The sequence below is a fragment of the Corapipo altera genome, unplaced genomic scaffold (genome assembly GCF_003945725.1).
Source record: "Corapipo altera isolate COAL_440 unplaced genomic scaffold, ASM394572v1 22b, whole genome shotgun sequence".
Lineage (NCBI taxonomy): Eukaryota > Metazoa > Chordata > Aves > Passeriformes > Pipridae > Corapipo > Corapipo altera.
The window spans coordinates 3,970,434-3,988,238 of record NW_020884876.1 but is presented as its reverse complement, the minus strand read 5'-3'; the positions used below and the strand labels follow the sequence as shown (position 1 = coordinate 3,988,238).

The 17,805-nt window shown below is 34.5% G+C and overlaps 1 protein-coding gene across 2 annotated transcripts in view; it reads left to right on the top strand.

Annotated features, from left to right (window-relative positions):
• The window catches only part of SGCZ (sarcoglycan zeta), a 424,586-nt gene that overhangs the window by 351,406 nt on the left and 55,375 nt on the right, over window positions 1-17,805 (top strand). For both annotated transcript variants that reach the window (XM_027636059.1, XM_027636060.1), the window contains one exon: window positions 1,215-1,302. In XM_027636059.1, the coding sequence (XP_027491860.1) occupies window positions 1,215-1,302 (88 nt within the window). The remainder of the gene's footprint in view (window positions 1-1,214; window positions 1,303-17,805) is intronic.

Below are 17,805 nucleotides of genomic sequence, written 5' to 3'. Positions count from 1 at the left end.
TGCCCAGGGAAGAATCTTAAGAATAAAACAAGTATATAATAAATTTCCCAAATATTTTCCTAGCCCTTAGCCATTCCTATCTAAGACACTTCCCCAACTGTTTCTATCAGATGTTTTAGTGCTGTTGGATAAACATACTTAAGCATAATAAGTGGTAGCAAACTACCGGAAGCATTAACGTACCCATGCTCTCACTGCAAGCTCCAGGGAAAGAACAGTGTGGTATCAGGTGATTCCAGACAGAAAAGTGCCTCTCTTCAGCAGCAACTGCAATCCTAATTTTTCCTCCGCTCATGCACTCACCCCACTTCATTGAGAGCATGATTGGTAAGCTCTTTTTTTTTTTTCTTTGGGACTATTTCTCCTGACTCTCTGTTGAAGCTCTTCCCCTTTCCTGTGCATCTGTGCTTCCCCTGGAGGAGTGTATCTGGCTCCTCATTTTTCAAGAAGCAAAATTAAATTCTTTATGTGATTCTTTATTCTGGCTTTAGACACAGGATAAGCTTACACATATATATGTAAACATTTCTCAGAAGCTTAAACCTAGTTGGATGCTGAGAGTAGTCATGCTGCAAACTGATTCAAAAAATGTTAAGACTGTATTTAACATCATGCAGTGTTTATCTCCATGCTACATCAATTTGATCCCTAATACTACTTGTCAGATACTACTACCAGTGGGTCAGGATTATCTTTTACAAGATCTCGCCTTCCAGTGCTCTCTTTCTTTGTTTTTTTGAGAGTAACAATTCTTTTTGTCTTCAAAGAAATGCATGACTGTGTTTGCAAGGTTTTTGTAAGTGCAAGTATTATAGATTGTGCAGATTAATAGAATAATGCAGTATAGTGTTGGTTTGGTAGTTAGAAAAGTACAGGTTGTCAATATGTGGAAAAGGCTAGTGAAACAGGTTTGTATTAAGGGTTTTTGAATTTGGAACTTTGTAATATTGACAGGAAATAACCCCCAAATTGTATAAATTAGGTTCAACTCTGATTTCTAAAGTAAGGATTGCACAAAGGTTTCAAGCTTAAAATAGTATTCTTAGTACTCTTTTATATAAAAAATTGACTGGTAAAATAGTTTATGAAATTATTAAAAGGTTTGTTATATTAAACACAGCTCCCCTCTCAGCATGTATGTTTATATTAAGTTCTAACTTAATTCTACCTCAATTTTTTGTTCTCTCATTTATTGTCTCATACATGTTTCCCAGGATAGCCCACTGGTCTTACAGTCTGACAGAAATGTAACAGTGAATGCAAGAAATCACATGGGACAGTTAACTGGACAACTGACAGTAGGTGAGTGTTCTTTATTAACTGTTACGTTTATCAGTTTAGCTTTATGAAAAGGTTTCATTAATAAAAATCACATATAAAATATTACTGAATAGTCAGGAAAAAAAATCTCTCATCACCATACTCAAACAAAAACGGGTGCCTATAATGCACAATACATACATAATAAGAGCATGATTCAGGATTAGCTCAAGGCAGAAAAAGTAGAAATGTCTCAAAACAGTTAAAACAGCTTAATGAAAAATTATTGGTTTTGAGACAACTGTAACAAAACAAACTAAAAAGAACCTCAGCAAAACATGTTTCAACAACACTTTCAGTGGGAAAATAACTATAATTTTCTTACAAGTTCAGCCAGTCTTCCATTACTTCAGTGGCAATTGTTTAGTCCCCATCACTTTTGTAAGGCATTTGTATCAGTACATATTCAAAGAAGTTGGAGTAATGGAATATAAAAAAATAGAACAAAACAAAAATGAAAATGCTTTCCTAGTCATTACAAAATTTAAAGGGAAAGTGATCATACAGCCAGTCATTCATTAAAACTGATATTTTACAAAATATAAAATATAGCAGATCCAAGTTCCAAATGAAATGGAAATAAAAAATCCTCTACTTATCTGTTTCACTTTTCATGTATTTTTCCCTGCTTTTATGGTCTTTACTGTGTTATACTCTGTTTTTAGTGCAAGTCATATTTATTGTGTTAGTAAATATGGAGTAATTTTCTTTCTATATTTTCAGAACTAGAACAGTACTGAAGGTATTAATTGCTTTTTAAGAATATTGGCCGAAAAAATTCACTGCAAATTGGTGTTCTAGATCTGTCACAAAACAATATATATTGACTGTGAATGGGATAAAAAAATATAAAAACATACATGTGTAAGACCTTAATATAAATAATATTAATAAATTATATAAATTCAATTAAACACCCCTTAGGCTCCATGTATTTTCATTTTTTCACTTTACTTCTGGGTTAAGCTGCATTTTATCTGCTTTTTTTCCTCATGTGTTGAGGTTATGCTCACATAGTTTAAAACTCTAGCTGTAATCTACACTAAGTTTTTATACTGGCAGGAGATAGTGGCTTCAAGTTGTAAAAATCTTTGGCAAGTACAGACCCAGTGACATACCATCTGCACTGATTTCCCTGAATGACCACATCAAATGAGTGTGAAAAGGTAACTAGACTTGCTAGAAGGTACAGATGAGGAAAATTAAGCTAACACCTGTTCTAGCCATATTGTACTTGCCCAGTGTGATTATGGAATGCAGTTCTGTATCATTTGCTAACTATATTATTAAAACCTTCTACTTTGTCTGGTAATTGCTAAAAGGTGAGTTGCCCATGGCAGACATTCACATTGGCTGAAATATATAAATAATATTTTTATCACTGACACTATTCTGGCTGAATGAATCAAGTACAAAAAATGAGTGTGAGTTTATCGAGACTGACCTACTTAAAGGCATCACACTAGAGGCTAGTATTCTAAAAACATAAAGGCCTGAAAAAAATTTATGTTTTTGTGTTTCTGTCATTAGAGTGAATGCCGTTAGGCTTCTTGGTGTGCAGCTGGTACTGTGTTTGGAGAGCAGAAATTTGTTAAATTGCAATATTGTATTTACATTATTTCTTATTCTTTACCTTCCTCTTCGTTCCTTAACAGCTGTATGGCCTTTATTACTTCTTATATTAGTATAAAAATCTGCTTCTTTATTTTTTATGAATTCCCTGTACTGTATTGGATGCATATTAACATATTTCTTAATTTCTTATCTCTTATTAAATATTTCTAACTTAGTAAAGTCAGTCACCACTGCCAGTATAATCAGTAAAACCTGGACATTCTACTATTAGAAATCAAAGAAATTAACAGGCATCTAAAAATCTATTATTCCTGCCCTCTCTTCTAAAATTTTTTCTTGTGTAAGACAGAGCAGAGAAAGACAAGTTTTCACTTTTGCCTTGTTAAAAGCATGGCCACATCTGCTAAAAGAATGGTAGGGAACTCTTCTATACTGTGTTTGCTGACATAAGAAAATATTTTTTCTATTAGTTGTAAATATGCTCTGGAACATTCTTCTTTAAATGAAGAGGTATGCTGCATCCTTCAAAAACAATGAAGAGAAATGCTTTAAACAGCAACAACAACAACAAAACAAACAAACAAAACCCACAACAAACCAAACCAAACCAAAGTAAATTATTATACCTTGGGGGAAAAATTTTCTAGTTAACAACTTTGAAATCTTCTTATATGTTGACATCTTTAAAGAGCTGAATAATAATAATCTTAAAAAAAACACCAAACCTACAAATTTATATGCATGGCAGGAGCATTCTATAAAGAAAGAAGGATGACAGTGCATTCAGAAAGATGATAATACACTTTTTATATATGTTATAGTGTTGGCATTTTATCTGTAGTTCACAGGACATAAGTGATATTACAAGGCAACAAATTGGCTGATCTCTTCCTGTCTTTGGCATCCAAATTGCTGGTCATATCAAATTTTAGGACAACTAGAAATTCGTTCTATGGTATTTGAAACTCTTCAAGACCAAGACAGCCTCAAGAGCATGCACTTAGAACTGTAACTGGAAGATAGATTAATGTAAAGAAGTGGGGTTGGGGCTGGAAGGAAGGAGGTTACATGTTCACTCAGGAGATGGAAAAATGCCAGTGAAACTCTTGATACAGGTGTTATTGAGTGGGTGTCACTGTGAGTGACTATGGAAGACAAAATATTTAATCAAAGCACCTCATTTAAACATCTTGGAACATGTCCTAATCTAGGAGGAGTGAAGAAAAAGTATATTAAAAAAAACAAAACAAACGCAAAACCAAACAAAAAAACCCCCAAAGAAACTAAATATACTGAAGGATTGGAAGACTGAGTGGTTGTGTGTTTAAATGGTATGAATTCAAGTCGTGGCTCCAGGTCATACAATACTAATATCCATTATTACAGTACAGTGTTTTTATACTGGCAATAAAAACTGTACAGAGAGAAAGTCACAGCTGTAGCAATACTTTCTGTTGGGATTTCTACCAAGTAAGCAAGAAATGTTGGGTAGCACTCCAGTCTATTTGTGACATATGGTCAGGAAGCTGCCAAGTTTGTGTCTGGATCTCCAAAAGGACTCCACAGCCTTCAGTTCTTAAACATGCCATTTAAGACCAATGGAGCAGATGTAGCACAAACGTGAGTTATATCTACAGAATAAAGATGAAAAAATGGCCATCCATTGAACTTTGTATCTGAGCTGGAAAAGGATAAGTAATCGCATTTCTCCCCTCCCAACCTTCACTTAGCAATACCTTTTGCACTGTGCTTTCTACTCAGTTACCTTCACACAACCTTTTCCCTCTGTTTAATCAGTGTTTGCATAGTTTAAATATATATGGAATGCATAGTTTAAATATATATGGAAAAATATCTACTTCTCTATTTTTACCAGTCTTAGAAATGCACATTAGTTGCTCACCTTGAGAAAGAAGTCTGTTGTTCCATGCTGTCTGCACATATCATATATGCCTCTGCCTGTTTTTGAATGGAGAACATTAAGCTGGCAGCAGCTAAAGAAAATTGGTCTGATGTTTGAAATCCACTTTTGTTCTTACCATAAATTCATCCTCAGATTTAATTTTACTTCACCAATGTTCTCATTTTTTGTGAGAGGTTGGTTTTTTTCTTATTTTTTACCTTGCTGCTTCTGACAGGTATTTCTGCTACTTCTTCACCCTTTCCCATTCATAAAAATCTCTGGGGATATCTGAAATGTGCAAAAAAGTGCACTTCTTTTCTGCTAAGCTTTGAGCCCTCAGGCAGAATCATAACTCTCACAGAGGTCCAGAGCTATAAAAGCCACAGCTTTACAGAGCTTCTGAACCTGTCACTCTGTTCATTGAGATCTCTAGAGCCCTGCAAATTGAGAAAAAAATATTTGAATACCAATGAAAGTTGTATTACACTCTTGCAATTGCTATTTGAAAATAACAGGCAGATGTGTGATTTTCAATAGCAGCACTGCTAAAAACTGATAGCAGTGCTAAAAGATATAACTAGTCAAATAACTTGTCAAACGTGGTGATGCTTTCCATACATTTAACACAAAATTTGTCTTTGTGTATTTGTGATTTTTCTTTCTTTAAAATGTGCTTGCTTACTTGCTGTGTTCCATTAAGAGTACATGAGTTACTGTGCAGAAACTCATGGACATTAGGAACCACAGTTACATAACTCTGTGAGAGTGGGAATAGTCTCATCATTCTTACCTATGTCACATAAGGCAGCCACCTATGCCTGTATCTACCGATACCTTACCAGATAACACATCCTGCTAGCCCTTCACTTCTGAGGTGTGCAGAGTAACTCATTACCTAAATGTTGCTTGTGATGTTCCTTTTGCAACATTTAGATATCAGTGAAGATTCTGAACCAGGATACATTTCAAGCATCTTTGCTTTTAGAATGATCTGTGGTAGTAATAATGTGTTACATTATTACTCTCTGCGGTAGTAACAAAAGGTACATGTAAAAAATGTGTACACATATGTAACACCCCAGCCCTGGAACCACTCAAGGTGGTTCCAACCTGGATACTGATCTGGTGTTTAACAACATGTTGCTCTGAAGCTTTTATACTCTTGTGAGACATTTACTTAAGATTTTTATGAATTTGAACTAAGGATCCAGTAAGGCAATGGAAGTAATAACAGGCTTAAGTAACAATGGATGAGAAACGTTTCTGTGTTTTCTAATCGTGTTTTCAGCCTCAAATGTAAGATGTTTTCTCCTAAGTGTTGCAGGAAGAACGTATCATACACATACACCCTTTCTTCACAGTAGGAAAATGTAACATAAACTCTCAACTCTTCTCTGTCTTATCTGCGTGACTGTTCTTGTACGACCCATAGTAGCATGATGCGGAGGGAAGGGATGGTGGTGTTTTACAAACCCTCATTAGCTGCTTCTGCCCTTCAACTAGGTAAAAATGGATCAGAACTTCTCAGGAACATATGAAATAAAGACTTTCTCCTTTTACTTGCAAAGAGGTTTACCTACCTGTAGTCCCAAACTGCAGTGAGATTTCCAAAATTTAAAATACATTAAACATTCAGCTAGTCTAATTTTCGTATTTAAGCAATTGCTCTTGTAACCGTTGTGATGCAGTTCAATAATTATTATTGCTAAGAAGATATGTTGCAAAACCAAATTCAGATAAATGAGTTATCCATTTCTCATCATTCTCTGAATTTCTATTCATTAACTGAAATACAGACTAAAAAACCAACAAATTTTGGTTCTCAAAACCACCTTACTGTGTGCAAATCAGAAAAGTAGGCAATTCACTTTACCATACCTAGATGATTAGTTCTGTTGGTTAGAGCATGATGCTGATGACCTGGTTATGATAACTAGCATGATGGTGGTTGTGGGTTTGATCCCCATAGGGGCCATTCATTTAAGAGCTGGACTCGATAATCCTTCTGGGTCTCTTCCAACTCAGAATATTCTGTGATTCTGAATTATTAGTCCAGTTTTTGCATTGATGTATTTTATATTGAAAATCAGACTGAATATAATAACTTAAAATCTTCTTTTGGAAAATTTTGTCATTAATCATGTTCTTTTCATTATAGCAAAGGTTTTTAACTTATAGGTAATTTATTCCCTCTTCTTTTTCTGATACAAAAAACCCCCCAACAAACCAAGGAACAGAGAATCTGTAATTTCTGGGCTAAATTATTTGCATTGCTTACATTTTTCCAGATTTTTTTTCACTTTAAATGGAATTTTCTGTTGAAAATTGCTTGGTTGTCTGATATTTTCCCTTGTTTTAAGTCAGTTACTTGTCATTCAGAGAATACTTAGATACATCATCATGACTAGGCTTCGCGAACTTAGATAACTTACAAAGCAAAATATTATACATTCTGAGTGTACAATTTCACAGTATAATGTTTCTTAAGAAACTTCTATAACCAATTATACACTCTTTCCAAGTATAGGGATATAAACGATTTATCTGCTAGCTGGTGGTACAAACCCATTGTTAGGTCTTTTAAATGGGGGAAAATGTCAGATAACTTGCTCTTTTTAGTACAGGTTAGCTTACCTTTTACTAAACTGCAGAGTTAAAGGATCTCTTTCAGCTTCAGGCCTCACTGCAAAAGGTATGATGGAGCAGTGCCTGGAAGGCCATATGGCTTTATGTCTCCTCCTGGCAAAGCACATGAGATGAGCCAAGAGGCAGTCAGGAAGTGAGCCATGGTGTTCATAATGGTTGAAATGTCCAGCTGGAATCTGAGTCTTATCTCTTCTCATAATTTACAGTGCAGTGTGATGTTGCTTCTAGTTCTGTCTGTCTAGTCCATAGAAAAGTCTTTTTACAAACCATCTATACTGTAACAGGTTTTGTAATAGGATCTCACTTAATATATACTCAGATATACTCTTAATGACTTTGACAAAACTGTCGTGAGAATCCACTCCCATTAATTAATTATCTTGAAGTGCAGTATTAGGAAAATGTGAATCTTTGAAAACCAGTCAAAAGTTCAGCCTTTTTGCCAGCATTTTGATGGGTCTGCCAAAGTAGTCTTAAAAAGTTAGCATGATAATTTATTTGAAATTCATCCATATTTCACCTGCAATTCTCTGTTTAAGTCATTTTCAAATAACAGAAAGCACCTGGATTTGTTTGTTTTGATTCAGCATCAAGAGGCAGTAATAGTTAATGGACTAGTAGAAACAGTTGCAGACAACTCTTTTCTAATTTTTACTTTTATTTCACTTCTAAATTGATTGCATAATTTTCTATGTTAATTTTCATACCTACTTTTAAAATTCAGCAGTGGTAAATATGCTCTTGTGACAAGCAAGCCCTTGCATTAACTGGATTAAAAAATAATACATTTTTATACATCCATTACATAATTAACTCATAAAATTATTAAATATGCTACATTAACCATTTTCAAATCTTGGTTGAAAATATCTCAACCTTGCTTGGTTGAGAAGATCTTTTTGAAAGAAAGAGAGAGATGCTTTACACAGTACTTCAGATTGTTTTTAATGATTCAGGTATATTTTTAAGCAATATCTTTCATATCTTAATGATACTCTTATTACATGTTATGTACAAACATTGCTGTTTAGTATTTGAAATACCCTATGGTGTAAAATATATCTTAAATCTCCCTTATGAATTGCCACATGAAAACTGTGCTATAAAAATAGAGTAGTAAGCTATTTCTCTGTCACTTATTAGGACCAAGTGGTAATTCTTTCTGGTAGGTATAACCATTACTTAACCTGATACCTCCTGATACGTGAAGTACAAAAGCATATCACATCAGCCAATATGTCAAGAATTAAAATTTCCCACATGAATAAACACAAATGCAAGCAGCAGTAGGACAGTAATTAAATTCTGTGCAATTTCAGGGTTGTTATTTCAGGGGAGAGAGATTACTCGTGCATTGTTTTTATTAAACAGCTTATCCAAAAAGGTCTATGCTGTGGATATAAGATTCCTTGCTTTAAGTTTTATAATCCTCACTAGTGTGTTATACATAATCTACTTTGCATCTTAAAACTAATAACTTCAGTACTTCCAGATCTGGGGTCTTGAGACCTCTTCCCTTTATATCTGCATTTAGTATATTTTTTTTCTTCTTTCTACCTTCTTCAGACTCTAAAAGTTTTTGTCATTTGAGTCTTGATCCAACTTTTCTTCTTTTCTTTTTCTTTCCCTCAGTCTGAGCTCAGGAAGACTATTTCTACCACGGATACAAGGTACAGCTCATGTCAGTTCATATGTGAAGTTGTATTGATCTAACATGGAAAGCACCTTTTCTGTCTGTAGCTGACAGAAAAAAAGAAAAACATACTTTGTTCTTTTATAATTAGTCTGATACTTCTCTCTACAGTATTTGTAGCATAGACAAAATACATGCATCTTATGTTCTCCTTCGTTTTCTAAGTTTGTTCATCATCTACATTTGGAGGGAATTTTAAGGTCCAGTATCTGATTTTTGATGTGGTTTTCTTTGCATAATCTAGAACTGGCTTGGAAAGGACAAATACATGGAGGAGGAGATTCCTTTTCAGAGTCAGAATATGCCTTCTTGAGTTTGGACTTCAGAAATTCTCCAAGACATATGCAGTTACTGGGCAGGGTACTTTCTTTATTCTTCTGCAATTACTCCAATTTTCCAGTATATATTCACTATGAATCTTAATTTTCAATGAGCTGCTGTTATGAAATTGGGCATTTTTTTCTTTGCATATGGAAAAGATCTGAAGCTATGTCACAGGACATAGATTGGACTTAGGAAAAGTTTTTTTCACTGGGAGGGTTATCAGTCACTGGAACGTGGTTCCCTGGGGAAGTGGTCGCAGCACCAACCCTGCCAGAATTCAGGAAGCATCTGGTCACATACTCTAGTTTTAAGTAGTCCTGCAAGAAGCAAGGTGTTGGAGTCAATAATCATTGTGGGTCTCTTCCAAGTTGAGAAATTCATTTATTCTTTCAAAGGGATAAAGAATAAATCCAGAGAAGGGAGAAAGAAGGGCAATTAGCAGGCCTTCCTCAGGCAGCTTGCTGGAAGCCAGGCCTCAGATCCCAGCTGCTCACAGGTGGTGCTGGCAGGAGTGCCCGGGTGCTCTAAGGGCTGGTGCTGGGCTGGCTTCTTTCAGGGCAGCCTTCAAAAAGCAGCAGCCACAAGCCTCCTTTTCTTGTGAAAGGACAACAGTTAATGTTCTATACCACTGTCACTTTAGAGGTCATGTGGAAAGGATGAAAAGGAGTACTAAATCAGTGTTTTCTAGGCAGGGATTGTGGAGGGGGAGCAAAAGTGTAGCAGGGATTCTGTGCAGAAGGATGTCTGATCCACTTGGTATGAGCCTCAGCTCAGTGCCTTAGTATTTCATCTCAATCCTAACTTTGATCCTAGAGCATCTGTAGTGAATTTGGACATATACTGAAGTAGATTTCAATTATCAATGGCTATTTTTCTAACAGTACAGCAGTCCTCTGCTTACTTTGCTGCTTTATGGGCTTTTTCTATTACCTTATTTCTATTACCTTCTATTTTAAATGCAAACCTGGACGTTTCCACTGTCTAGAAAATTGGCACTGAAAACTAGAAGAAATGGGTATTCTGTTCTAATTCTCAAATATTTTATCCTCTTCCCATGCCACCTGACCCCATACCATACCAGAGGACATGATCTGTGAGCAGTTGATTGATTTAACTGTAGAAGTAGAGTGGGAAGAAGTAATTAGTGTTTTCATGGTGGTGCAGAAGTGTTAGTGTTTAAACATTAATCCATTGCCATCTGTCCTGCTGCTGTTACCCACATGCTGTTGGCCAGTACCGACAGCATAACTACTACCCAAATGTTCCGAGCAGGGAAAGAGAAGTGATTTCCTTTTTTTAGGGAAGAGATCTCTAAAGTCAAAGAAAGGGATATTATTTAGATATATATAAGTAGGTTTTAGAGGCATATAAATAGGTTTTGAAGGTTACAGCATACCTCTTCAAAAGATGGTTCTAATTCTTTGTCTTTAGCTTTATCAACTCCTAATACTTCACTTAACTTCAAAAACAGCTGCTGTGCATGCATTGTGACATTCACAAGGCGGCTGCTGGGTGCTAAGCATTATTAAATTACCTACAACATCTGGACCTTTAACAAGTCCCTGACAGACTTTAAGATTTTATTTTTACCCCTTTTTTCCTGATGTTCAGACAACTCATTAATATTGTTAAGAATATATTATACTAATGGGAGTGGCTGAGGTGAAGGACAAAATAAGGACTAAAAAATGAGTAGTCCATTTGAACTTAATTAAGTCCAAAAACATAGTTAAAAAGAAAGAGAAGAGCAGTAAGATCTTTCTGATGTTCTCCTTCATTTCAGAGTTACTTCCAAGACTACTTGGAAGTAGAAATTCATCAGCATGTGGATGCTTTTAAAGATGTTGAAGTGACAGCAAAGAGATTTATCAAGCATGGAGGGGAGGGGTTATTTGATTGTAGACTTAGATTCTTTATTCAGCTAAGTTATCTTTAAAATGTCTGAGTTCTACCAGTTTTCTTATTGAGCCACCTATGGGAAATTCACCTGTTTCTATATGAGAAGGAGATTCTTGCAAGTGAAGAGTCAGGCTTGGAAACAGCTGTGTTTGCCCATGAAAATTATTTGGCCATATGAGATCGTGAACCTCTTAGACAGCAAATTCTAGTTCATATCTATTAGATGACTAGTATTAAAAAGTAAATGATAAAAATCCTTCAGTTTTCTGGAATTTTCCCTCACATATCTTTAGACTATCAGAAATTACATCTCACTGTTATGTTACAATTACTGTTGTTTTTTAAAAACATTAATATTGAAGTTTATTTTCTATTTATTGCACTGCTCTGAGTCCTGTAAAAATATACAGTTCCAAAACCTACTTCACTGTAACTTTAAAACCACATCGGAAAATATCACTTAATGTCCATAGCTAGAACACGGCTGATTTGTTATGCTTATTTATGAATACAATTATATTTATTTCCCTTTTCTTTACCTCTGTTCAGAACAGTATTTAGTTTTAAGTTCTATATTATGCCAACACTAAACATGCTTAATTGTGCCATTTGTAGGTGGGCAGAGTTTTCATGATGTAATTTATCTCAAGCATGTACAGAATATTTAAAGGCATATTTCTTCTGGATTTTAAAAACTTCTTTAATGCATAAATGTATCTCTGAAAATAACTTCTTTCTCCTTAGAGTATTCTTAGAATGATAAATATTGTAGTTGCAACTGAATTATGGGCAGGTGGCATTGAATAAATTATTAACTGAATATTTTAAAATTTTGACTAGATTTCTTCCTGTGAAGAAAAGCATTCCATAAATCTGAAATTAATTCATCACTGGGAATAGTTATTCACTGAATCACTAACATCAGTTAGAGATCAAAATACTACAGTGAGCATTTTTTCCAAATCAAAATTAAGGACTACATTGCCTTTAAAAAAGTTATTGCAATGTTAGAGTCCCAAAATTTTGTGATTTTCCTTTTATGATATTCTGGACAAATATTTTGTTTGGAGGAGTTGTTTTGTTGCTCTTTTATCATACATATTACCAAGGCACCTGGACTTGTTACCACCATGGAGTTGTCAGACACTTAAAGCTTCCTACCCATTTTGCTTCTGGTGCAGAATAACAAGCCAGGTGCTAATTTAGCACATTCATTTTGTTCTGTGGTTGAGTGATTCTGGTTGGCTTGCCATATTAACAATCAAGAGCTTTTAGCTATTCCAGACAAAAATTTCACCTATGCTGCAGATCTTGCCTCTGAATTTGTACATCCATCTGCATCTAGGTTATATTTCTTTCTAGACACAAAATCACACATTCCTTTAAGGACACTTCAGATTTCCCAAGGGTATCCATATAGCCTCTCTAAGTGGGGTATTTCAAAGGTAGATAATCTGGCAGGGGTTCAAATCACAGATAAAGACACAGAATTTAAGTGACAGCAGGGTAGCTGCCTGAGGTAGATGTCTTCATCTATGAATTGAATTGCATCTTATGTGTTACAAGTCAACAATGAACTCCACTGAGAATCTTAATCAGAAGAGACACTTTCAGAATCTAAGAGCCCAAATATGCTTTTATCCTGCTTCTGCAGCTTTTCTGGCCCTTATCCCACTGTCAAGGGCAAAGAGTCAAATAATTTCCTAAATGGATAGAGCAAAAATACAGAGAGCTGGGCTAAGCCATCATCATCTTGTGCCATCGTCATAGCAGGTACTATGAAGTAGTTTCTGAGCAGTTGCTCAGAAATCTGCAAATGCAGCTCACTGATCTGCCAAGTAACAGAAGGGTTTAAAATTGTCATTTTATGGTCATCAAGCTATAATTTTTTTCTCTTGTTATACTACCCAGTAGTACCAAGTGGTAGCCTTTTTGTAGATGAGTCATTTGTATCTTTTAATATTTTGTACATTCTTTCATTAAATCTTTCTCAGATAAAGTGTGTTTATATGAAATGCTGACACTTCAGGATATTTATACTGTCTAGCTAAAGCAGATAATCTGAGAAATAGTCAGTTTGGAAAAAACAGATTTTTCTAATCCCCCTGTGTAATAGCTATCAGTGTTGAGTTAATGTTATGAAAATTAAAATATTCCATTTTCAAGAAAGCTTCTAAGTGCTCTGATAGCTTGTGTCCTTTATTTCTGTCTTCAGTCTCAAAATGTGATGAATTCAATTCTTTATCGCAAAAAGTTTAATTTTCATTCAGAAACCTCTAAATGGTCTAACTTACTACATTGTGAGTAATAGTATGCAATATTTTCAAGTCACAGCAGGTTCTTTTTGAAGTCCATGGAAAACTGCCAAAAGTATCTGGAAGAACAACTTGTATTGGAGGGAAGAAAAAAAAAAAGGAAGACTCAAAGCTAACCTCTCCCTAACAAGAATATATTGATAAGGTGGAGATTGGTCACAGGTTGGACTTGGAGGTCTTTTGTAATCTGAATGAATCTGTGAATACGACTGAAATATTTGTTACTTTTATTTTATATTAATAAACTACCAAAAAAATGGTCACAATGCCTACAGGGTAGAAAAAAATACTGTCACAATAACTGTCTAATGTCTACAAAGAATATTACCAGTCAAAAAGACAAAACTGAAATGCTTTTTTTTAAAATCTTCAGAAACCAAAATACAACACAGTTATTTAAAATGGTCACAGGGTAAAATGAGGAAAAGTAAGAAACTGTTGGGTTACATGAATGTATTTCACTTTATTCCATTTCAATTTTAGTCCAGTTACCTCAAAATGATAAAGCAGACAGGAGAAAGGTCCTTGTATTAGTAGCAATCATTTTAGAGAGCATGCAGATGAGAGATAAGGTCTAAAAAGATGCAAACAGGTCAAACATCAGGTCTTTAAAAAAAAAAAAAAAGCGGGGTTGTAGAGATTTACAGATCATTGATTTTCAGTAGAATTTCTGGTAAATTTGTAGAACATTCAATAGACAAGTCAGACTAGAAATCTGACCTAAAGGAAATATATAATGATAAATAGAAACAATTTTAGAGAGGAGTGAATGACCTTATGATCTGCAAGATGTTATGTTTCCCAAGGAGAAATTCAACATTCCTATTTTGTCTTAGAGTTTCATCTATTCAATGAAGACATTTCATACTCCCCTTACTATTTGTGTGTGCTCTTGCTATTTGATTTGGATGTGCTGTTCATTACATACAGCATTAGTCAGGTCTCTCATACTATGTATTGTTCTGTCTTTTTTTAACTCTAGTTTCTCTTCAGTTGAATATTCTGCAGTTACTTAGAGACAACTTTGGATTTTCATAAAACATGTAGTGACCAAAAATGTAACAATAACCTTACAACCTGGTTTAGCCAACAGAGACAATATAAATTTTCCCACTGATTTTGTATGGAAATGTAATTCCGAGACTGCTTCAGTAAGTCTCAGCTTCCAAAAGGTATATGTTCAGCTCTGTAAATTACTTCAGTTGTAAAAAATAATTGTATCACTGAAAACTAAAAATTACAAGGTTAAGGATAATGCTGAAAACTTGGAAAATTCTCTTAGGATTTAGTACTATTCAGGTTGCATTCCTCATGAGTAATAAAAATTGATGAGCTTTCTGTTATCATTCATGCTTTGTAGTACACAAAATATTTTAGAGTTATAAATAATTCATTTACCTGAACTGGACATTTGAGCTTGTCAATGAAAGTTTAGTTGATAAGTGTGGCTATAAGAAGAAGTTAATGCAGTGTGGCTATTTATCAATGTCAGAAAGAAAGATTCCTGGACAATAGAGGAAAACATGCATAGGAAAGATAATGCAATAAATCTGGTAATAAAAACAATATATAATTATTTGTAATTTTACCTACTATTTACTTTAAATATACTAATGTAATAATCTAATTTAAAATTTATCCCTTTTTATATATCCATTTATATTTATTTAATTAATATATATTTATTTTATATTATTTATGTATGTTTAGAATGCATTTATAGTATTATGCTTTTAACCACTACAGAAGCAAAATAAACGTGTTAACTTAAAGCTCAAACAACCTTCAAGAAGCAAAGAAGCACATTTCACCCACGCGTATTGCTCATAACTGCTGAAATTACGAACAATTTTGTCCGATCAGACCAAAGGTCTGTTTAGCCATGTAATTTCTAAGTCTCAAAAAGATAATATGATGTGGAAGAGATAGTAGGAGGAAAAGCATGGGTTTGCTCTTGAGCTGTTGTGGCCTTGTATAGAAGTAGCATGGAGAGCACTGTCTGCTGCAACTTTTATACAACTTTCACACATATCTATTTTCATGCTTGGGGTTGCACTGTTAAGATGCACCAGGAAGACAGACTGCATGAAGAATGTATTCTATCCATTGCAGAGGTGGCAGGCAACATTTTGAATATAATGAACTTGATATACCATACCAATGGCAGACTTGTCAGTGCTGGGTTAGTGGTTGGACTTGATGATTTTAGAGGCTTTTACAACCATAATGATTGTATGATTATATGAAGTTTCTAGAAGTAAAATCTGCCTGGGAGGGCAGAACTTTTCTGTGAGCTTCCATTTGACCAGGTCCTAAACCTGTAATATCACTAACCTTTTGTGGATATTAGTGGGTCCATAGATCATGAAGAAGGAAGTGTCACGCTTCCACCATACCTGCTGTTTGATTCAGATGGTTCTACCTAATTTCCTCTTATGTGTGGTTTATTCCTTGATAAATTAAGTTGACAGGTGGTGTTATTCACTCTTAAAAAGGACAACGAATATGTGCATTGCTTCTTCTGGCCTAGCGTTTGCTCCAGCTTCCCTTGTCTGAGTAGGCAATCATTCAAACTAGGAAACCTCGAAGATCAACCTCTCTTAGAAGCAGTAGCTTTCTGACATCTCTACAGCATGGCCATCAATTTTTGACAGACCCCACTAGGGTTTTTTTTTACCTTCTACTTTCACACATTTTAGATATAATGAAGATGGTCCTTCCCTTCCTCAGCAAATGGAACACAGAATATGTTCTGATTGCTTTGCATCTTTCTTTCTGTAGATGTCTTGCTCTCAGCTGAAAGTTCTCTTTTTTCAAATTCATCAATGCTTCTTCTATTCAGCTGCTATGAGTCCTTCATGTTATTGCACTTGTATTCAGTGAAAAATTTTTGAGACCTCTGGTGGCCAAAATATTATAGTATCTAACTTTCCTATTAATATTGCTATGAATATTAACAAAAATTTAGGTGTATGTTTCACAAATATTGATTTTAGACCCAGCTGGGGGTTGAATCTTTATGAAAAATGCTTTATCTCTTTTATCTCCGATCTCAGAAGCATCAACACATTTTCATAAAAATAACTTTCTTTGTCATCCACCTAAACTCTGCACTTAATAAATGTATAAATAACCCATTTTCATTGAAGAACCAGAAGAAAGTACACTGAACTTCATTATGTTTTGCATTTACAAGAGTCATAAATTTGTGGTAATTCCATTTGAATTCTAGTCCCTATATTTAATTTTAGGTTGTTGATTTCTTATCTATGTCTGAATTTGTTATCTGCCGAGTGGACACAGAAGGTGATTTAGAAATCAGACACAACTGCTAGTGTTCATCTAAATTGGATATAAGTACAGGAAATATCTTTGTCAATAGAGGAAGAGAAAAAATATAATTTTGTGTGTATTTAGTATTGTTGACAGTTTAAACTTTTGTTTCATTATGTTGACAATGAATGGAAATTCATTGTAGGTGTTGGAAACAAGCCAGAAGACCAGGCAAAGCAAATGTTTGCTTCACCCTGATTTTAACATTTATGTTACTTTCATTACTGTTGATAGAGTGGGAGTGGAGCGCTTTACTGACAAGAAAGAAAGAGCATATGATCTTAAGTCCCAAATATATTTTGTGTGCTAAATGAGTATAAGCAATATTAAATATTCTTCAAAATCCAAAAATTAAGTTTAAAGTAATGTTTGGGTAGAAATTGTAGCAAAAAAACCCCAAAAAACCTGAGGAAGATTATTAATTTTAATTTATCTATCTTGTCTCCACAGTAATGACTGTCTACATAAATTCTATTATTACCTCCTATTATATAATTTTGTGGAAAAGGAGATGAAAGGGAGATGAACTATGTGAAAAATACTGAGGAAAATAAAGGAACCTCAAACCTGAGTCTTGTTTCCCATAACAAAAATATAGAATACAGTGTATCATAAAGCACAATATGCACATCCACAGAATTACTTGAGATTCAGTCTGCTGGTAGGGGAAATTCAAGCTGGCCAGCAAGCTTTAATCACTGTATATGCTCTCCAAACAGAAAAAAAAAACCCAAACAAAATAAAACAAAGAAACAAACAAAAAAAAACAAACCAAAAAACCCTCACCTGAACTGCCC